The 7,875-nt window shown below is 44.4% G+C and overlaps 1 protein-coding gene across 1 annotated transcript in view; it reads left to right on the top strand.

Moving 5' to 3' along the window:
• The first annotated feature begins 905 nt into the window (after window positions 1-905).
• Window positions 906-7,875, top strand: part of CUNHXorf38 (chromosome unknown CXorf38 homolog) — a 14,101-nt gene continuing 7,131 nt past the window's right edge. The window contains exons 1-3 of the mRNA XM_019209325.2: window positions 906-1,046; window positions 4,056-4,205; window positions 4,614-4,793. Coding sequence (XP_019064870.1) covers window positions 933-1,046; window positions 4,056-4,205; window positions 4,614-4,793 — 444 coding nt within the window. The 5' untranslated portion in view covers window positions 906-932. The remainder of the gene's footprint in view (window positions 1,047-4,055; window positions 4,206-4,613; window positions 4,794-7,875) is intronic.

Raw genomic sequence — 7,875 nt, 5'->3', positions numbered from 1 at the left:
CTTTGTTTTCTTGGTAGCATCCATACTAGAGTTCTTTCAGAGTCAGCATGTCCCTGGCTATTACACATGGCAAGATAGTGGCAGTACTGGCTACTGTACTTTTTGTAGGGCCATTTCATGTGCATAGAATCCTTAATTATATGAAGCTCAGATGTCTGATGCCTCTGCCATTGGCAAGCACCACCAGCGTTTTCACAATACCAGTGCAGGCAGCACTGTAGGAGGTGTCAGAGTTGCCCACTTACTGAAATGCATTTGCTTTCAGTGCAGCATATCTCTTATTTAATGTTCTTACTGAGAGTCATTTTTCGTGTGTCATCTGTTCCTTTGTCCTGGCAGGAATGTACCCCTGAGACTCCTCACCTGGTAAAGTAGTGTCAAGATGTAAGCTTGGAAACATTTCAGGAAAGGAGTATGCTCGAGTCTTGCTATGCTCCATTTTTGTGGCCCAGGCCATAAAGTCTTACTAACGGCAAGATTGTGCTAACACAGGGCCTTCTGGTGTGCACTGTATCTCAAATCCCAGGCTTCCCTCTGCAGCTCCTGTGACGGTCCTACTCACCTTACACTATTGACACTACCATCACCAGCATGTACGGCCTGTGAGTAGCATGTGCCAGGCGCTGTACTCATGCCTTACCTGCATTCGCTTACCAAATTATCACAACAGTGAGACAGAAAACCAATGGTGTCAGTGTACCTAATAGCAGAGGAATAGCGCAGTCCTTTAGTTATCGCCCTTGGCCAAGGCTTAAGTAGGACATTGCTTCCCCACTTGTATTTTGAATTTATGAGGCTCTCACTTGAAACCTCAGTGTGGAAAAGAATTTCAGCCCTCATTTGGGAAATAGGCAAATAACTGCTTCTCTGTCTCCTAGAGTTGGAGAGACTCAGGTCAGGTGTCCCTTGTCCCTCCCCTACTACAGGCCTTCATGCCCCGAGGACTGACAGACAAACAAGGACCTGAGGAATGTGATGCAGTTGCTCTTTTAAATTTTATCAACTCCTGCGATCACTTCATGGTTGATCGAAAGAAAGTCATAGAGGTAAGAGCCATCGGGTTCAAAATCATACACCAAGTTAGTCGGGTCAGTACTGGAATGGCCAGGAGTGAGACACACCCTGTGACGCTAAGCCAGCCCTGTAGGCATGATACAGTGGTCCTCAGGACAGCAGTGTGCCAAGAAAATTAGCTGAGGTCTAAAGTTGGCATCATTTGCTCATGGGGCTCATGTCATGTGCACCTACTGTGATGTCCAAGCGCCCAGTGCAAATGCAGTCAAGAGCTAGCCATTTAGTTCTTCGTAAGTAGAATTTACCTTTGAAATAATATAAAGCTTGGACTTCTCTTCCCTGTTCTTCCAGAAACAGAAGCAAAATAATATTCTCTATTTAAAACATACATATATACATACATACACACACAAACACACACACAAAACATACATACACACACACACACACACACACACACACGGGACTGGGCATGTAACTTGGTGGTAGAGCGCGTCCCTAGCATGTATGAGGCCCTGGGTTCGGTCCCCAGCACCAGAAAAGACGAAGGACACAATACATTATCCTTTCTCTTGTATGCCAAGCAGAATCCTGCCCTTCCAAATCTCAGTGGCTACATAGTTGCAAGACCAGATGACATAGAACTGAAGAAGATAGGAATACTAATGGATAATATTGTCAGAAAAGATCACAGAGCTTGTAAGATATTCTGGGGGAGATTTAGATTTTTTTGCTAGTTCGCCAACAAACAGCTCTTTCACATTTATTACTCTGATGGTCATCGAAGCATCCTTGGATTATGTATAACATGTAAAGAAAATGCTATATATTTGCCAGTGTGGAAGCAGCTAAAAAGATTAAAGAATCCTCAGTGACCTCACAGAGACAAAGACCTATCACAGTGGTTGACCTCTTTCATATCTTCCAGCCAAGAATATGGAAGATTATGCAAATTATACAATAACGAATTGTAGCACTGTTTTTCTTAAAATGTAGGCAAAAGTTGACTTTCTTTATAGAAAACTTGCTTGACCCAACTTCTTGGCATTCCATCAATATCTAAAAAATTTTTGTATTGTCTGCTTCAGCCTGCGGGTGTACCCAGAGCCAATATGTGTGCTCTCTAACAGGCTGTTTTCAGTTAAGAGATTTGGAAAAATGTGAAATAGCCTGCAATATGCCAGATTTCAAGGGCTATGGATAGTTGCAGACTTATTTGTATTTCTTACTGCCTTACTTTCTGATCACTGGCACAAAATACCCATCTCAACACCCACAACTTAAAAGGGAGGGGTTTATTTGGGCTCACGGTTTTAGAAGTCTCCGTCCATAGTTGGCTGGCTCCGAGGTAGAAATGGCATGGCAGAGGGCACAGCAGAGGAAAAGGTGCTTGCATCATAGTGGCCAGGAAGCAGAGAGAAGGGAGAAGTCAGGGAGGGAGATCCACCCTTCCAGGTCACGTCCCCAGTGACCCGCCTCTAACCAGGCCCCGCCTCCTAACAGCACACTCAGCTATTGAACTGCTTAGTAGAAGAATCCAGGGATGAGTAAGTACAGTATAGCACCCCATGATCCGGTCACCTTCCAAAAGCTCTGCCTCTGACACAGAGTTTTGGAGGGACATTCTGGATCTAAACCATAACACTCTGGTTAATGTATTATCACGTGGTAGAGGGTGAACACCTCCCCCAGCCTTGACCACTCTTACAGGCACCTACAGGTCATATCAGGGACTTGTGTGTTGTTTGGAAACCTGTTCCAACAGCATAGGAAGGAGAAAAAGTCTGAACCACTCATCTTTGCCTGATTTTGATCTTTTTGTTCCAGGAGTCTTATGACCAAAATCTTGCTTGCAGTCATGTTTTATTTGTTCTGCCTGGCTTTTTAAATTTTTTGAGCTGGGCGTGGTGGCACATGCCTGTAACCCCAGCTACTCAGGAGGCTGAGGAACAGGATCACAAGTTTAAGTCCAGCTTGGATAACTTAGCAAGACTCTGTCTAAAAGTAAAAAATAAAAAGGGCTGGCAATGTAGTCAGTTGTAGGTAGAGTGCTTACCTAATGTGGGAAGCCCTGGGTTCAGTCCCCAACTCTGAAAAAACAACAACAACAACAACAACAAAAACCACATCTAAAAAATCTAAATTTCCAGTTTCCCTTGAAAAATTAGACGGCCTGCCAGGTGTGGCACACGCCTGTAATCCAAGCATTGGGGAGGCTGAGGCAGGAAGATTGACAAAAGTTCAAGGCCAGCCTGGACTGCATAGAGAGGGCTTATCAAAAAAAAAAAAAAATCAGAAGGCCTAGTGACACCGAGCTCATGTAGCTCCCATGGCAAAAGGCCACCTGTTTATAGAGGCAACTCCTTTAGCTAGGGTATCCATTCTCCAGTTTGTCCCAGTGTCATCGCTCCTTGTCTCCCTGCTGCTGAACAGGGCCAGCTTTGCTCAGGTTATCTGCCTGACCTTTGGAGGCATTTTATTTTATTTATTTATTTTTTTTTTATTTATTTTAATATATATATATATATTTTGTTTGTTTGTTTGTTTCTTTGCTTGTTTGTTTGGTACCATGGATCGAACTCAGAACTTTGTGCTTGTGAGGCAGGTGGCAGAACCACCGAGCTAAATCCCCAGCCCGAACTGGAGGCATTTTAGCTGTGACCCAAGGAGGATTTTTTTTTTTTTTTTTTTTTTTTTTTTTTTTGCGGAACTGGGGATCAAACTCAAGACCTCGTGCTTGTAAGGCAGACACAGTGCCACTGAACTCAGTCCCTGGTCCTGGAGGATTTACTTTTTGAAACATGCTCTTCTGGAAGTGAAATACAGATTGGACTTGGGGCTGGAGAGCTGCACTGTTCTCTGTGCTGATGGGAGCACATGCCAGGCTGTACACAGCTATGCACCAAGGAAGGTCTGTTCTTCCTCATCTGGAGACCACACTTGTTGATTTTGTAATTGGCAAAGCCTTTCTGCAATTTTTCTGTGGAGCCACAAGATCTCAGTTTACCTTTGAAGCCTTTTATCTTTTTGTCTTTCTGTAGGTGATTAAGTGCCGTAATGAGATCATGCACTCTTCAGAGATGAAAGTATCATCTACATGGCTTCGAGATTTTCAGATGAAGATCCAAAATTTCCTGAATGAATTCAAGAATATCCCAGAGATTGTGGCAGTGCATTCCAGAATAGAACAGGTAAAAGTCCTATTTAAACACTTCTGGCTTACAGAAGTAAGGAGTCACACACAACTACAGTCACTCATTTAGGATTTGGCATTTATTAGATTTAAACTAAATTTTGTTTTATTTTTTGTGGTGCTGGGGATGGAATCCACAGCTTTGAGCATGCTAGGCAAGCACTCTCCCACTGAGAAACGTCCCTGACCCAGAACTAAATTTGAGAATAGAAGCAGGGGAAAGGACAAATCAGTTCAGTGGGCTGGGGGTTCAGGTCAGTGATAGGGTCATTGCTTGGCACGTGTGAAACCTTGGGTTCCATTCCTGGCTGCAGCACCAAAAGCAACAATAGCAATGACAACAACAAAGAGAATGAATAGACTAAGTAAATAAATCAGTTCATACATTCGTGTGGTCACCCTACAGCTGTTGACATCTGACTGGACTGTTCACATGCCCGAGGAAGACTGGCCCGATGGGTGTGAAAACGAGGCAGGAAGTTACCTGAGTGTGAGCCAAGTTAATGAAATCGAAATGGAATTAATGAAGGAAAAAGTTCAAGAGATGCACCTTCAAGCAGATGCACATGAGGTGCCACCCAAAGAGGTAAAGGAAAGGGTTATATCCTCTCTGAGGAAAGATATAAAGATATGCGCCAGAGAAGGGGAACAGCTTGGGTTGACACATAGCTAGTTAGGTTTCTGATTTACAAGTCAATTTCCAGAAGTTAGTATTTTGGCACTGATCAATATTATATCTTAACAAATATTTTCATTTAATCAGCAAGCGTTTGAGGGCTTAACTATGCCACAAAGTGGAATAAGCGGGTGGGGAGTAAGGGCTACACCAGGATTTGGAACAAGAAGCTCAGGGACCTCTATGCCCCCCAGTCACAGACATTGCCCAAAATGAGGTTCATTGGGCTGGAACTCCCAGATTTGGTAAGAATTGGGTAAATTGGCAAGGGAAGGAGGATGTTCCTGGAGGATATTCAAGGAAGAACACTTGGAACGGCTCCAAAGATGAGTTTGGGCCTGAGCGATGGCCAGGTGAGCACAGGAGGTATGTGTAGGCAGGAGCGTGGTAGGGTGAGTTGAAGCATTTGTTTGGAAGGCTTTCTGTACCATGCCAAGGAGTTTGGGTCTTTTTCCCCCTAGCAGTGGGAGCCAACAGATGTTTTAAAGCAAGAAAGAGCTATAGGGTCAAGCGTGCCTTTTAAAAAGTGAACTGTTATAGTACTTGAAGCTTAGGCAAGTGGTGACAGACCCGCCAGAGGCCTTGGGTTGTGTGAGATGTGAGATAGGACAGAAGCTAGGGGCTGTGCTGGAGGAGCTGGGTCTTGGGAACTTTGCACTGCAGAGCTGATGGATCTCAGTGCCATGTACATTACTTGGGACATGGCATGAGGCTAAAGGGTCACCAGGGTTCTTACCACCTGCAGGTTAGCAACAGTCTCAAGTTCTGAGAGGAAGCATGGGAGGCAGGCATCACCTCTGTTATAAGCAAGGTCTGAAAGAAACTACCAGTCAAAGAATTGTATTCTGGTAAGGTTCAGAGATATTCTAGCCTTGGCTGCATTCAAATTCAAGAGTACCAGGAATCCATTCACCTTCCATTCCTCCTTGGCAAGGAAAGGGGTTTCGCTGGTTACTTCGTGAAACAGGCAGAGTGGTTAACATGAAGTGAGTATTTCATTCATTAGGCTGGGCTCCTTCCTGACACATATGCTTGTATTACCGCTTTCAGTTAGACCCAGTGTTTTAGACAGTGTGGTAAGCTCTGTTGGTCCACGGACTGGCTACCACTGGTGTTTGTCTGTGCCTGCTATGTTTTTTTTTATTTTTTAAATTTAAATTTTTATTTTTCATTGAGTTTATTGGTACATTTTAGGTATACAGTACAGTTACATTTATCATTTGGATCTTGTACCTTTACATGGTGTATCTTGGTTCTTTTTTCCCCATTCCCCTGCCCTGCCTTCACCCTCTCTCTCTTCCCTATTTACAAAGACTCTGTTTTCATTTTTTCCTTTTCTCATATTTTTTCTTTTCCCTTCTTTCCTTTCTCCTACCCTTCCCGCTTCCCCTAATTCTTTAGCCCTTTTTTCCTATTTCACATTATCAGTTATACAGTTTGAGCCTCTTTACACTTTTAATTTTTCACACCAGAGAAACTATTCAATATTTATACATGCATGTCCTATTTATTTCACTTAAGAGTATACCTGCTGTGGTTTTTAAAGCGATCACTCAGAATGTTCAGTCTTCTCTTTTCTAAAACCTCTGGCTTTGTTTTGAAATGCCATTAGAACCATCCCCAGTTTCCTTCCTGCTGCTTCTTCCAGAAGCAGGAAAGACTAAGAGAAGGTAGCCTGAGGCCCAGGCTCACTGCTGAGTCCTCAGTGGTTCCCTCTCCTCTTATGGGAGGTCTAGTTCTTTTCCTGTTTGTGTAACCAAGAGCTGAATGCATGAATAGCAACATGCTCAAGCCAGGATTCTGATGTTAGAGAGCCAGAAGGGGACCCGGTAATTCTGTCACCATCTCCCTGGCTGGCCAGGTGAGGTGAGGGCCCCGGGGAGCTGGTTCTGGGGCGTGAGGCTGTCTAGAGGCCTCCCTTTCCGGTCCTGGTCCCAAGGCTTTGCACATACTGTGTCACAGGGCTGGCATCACTGAGGGGCTGGCGCCTGTAAGTTTCTAACCTCATTATCTCTGTGTAACAGAGAGGGAATAGGGTTTCACAGGCTTGTCCTCTGGGTCACAAAGTCTCTGGGAAGAGTTGATAAATGCTCATTTTTCATGCTTTCTGCTCTGCAGACCGTGGCATTTTTTACTTGTAGTTCAGGTGATCGGAATGTAAGTTGGGATTGCTATGTTATTGCGAAGAAGTTCAAGGTCAGCCTTCCACGTGTGTTGCATTTGACCTTTTCTGAAAGTCCAGTGCTGTGTAGGGTATTCACATTCGCTAGGGTTAGTCTCTAAAGGCAGGATTCAGTAAGACAAAACTTCAGTCAGTTGCAATTGCCATCAGATATAAGACACACCATTACTTCAGTTACATCTAAGAAAGAAAACATGCTTATTGTAAGGTATTAGCAATGGCAAGATGCATTCTCATGTGAGGAGGTAGGATATGAACAAATATGTATATCCAGGAATCAAGAAATATGGTGATTACATTATGACCATGGGACTTTTTGTGTTACCTGAGACCTGTCTCTGCCTTCTGTTAAAACTACAGGTAGAGTTGGAAAGCTAAGTTGAGGACAATGCTTGGCAGTGGTAACCAGGTGTGGCAGTTCCTGCAGCTGCATTGTGGGGCACCAGGCCATGCCCAGAGCGCTCTGCATCTCCACTCTTTTCTGCTAGCTTCATGAACCTCGATGCTCTATGGTATAAGGAAGAAGATCACACATTTAGGTGATCATAAGACGGAGATCATAGGACACCAAATGGGAGCAGTGGCTCTTTGGGCCTCTCCAGACACGCTGGGAATGTGTGCCCCGCTTGGACCCATTTGCCCCAGAATTCATTTAGCTGCCACCCAAATGCCCTCCACATAATTCCACCAGCCCTCAGAGCTCTGTTAGGAGGTGGGAGTTTAAAATTTCAGCTAGAGGGCCGGGGATTTGGCTCAGTGGTTCTGCTGTCTGCCTCACCAGTGCAAGGGCCCGAGTGTGATCCCTGGTAC

This window comes from Fukomys damarensis, unplaced genomic scaffold (assembly GCF_012274545.1).
Source record: "Fukomys damarensis isolate Sample0158 unplaced genomic scaffold, DMR_v1.0_HiC HiC_scaffold_39, whole genome shotgun sequence".
In the NCBI taxonomy this organism is placed as follows: Eukaryota; Metazoa; Chordata; class Mammalia; order Rodentia; family Bathyergidae; genus Fukomys; species Fukomys damarensis.
The sequence above is the reverse complement of the archived record's forward strand: the minus strand, read 5'-3'. Positions and strand labels throughout refer to the sequence as shown.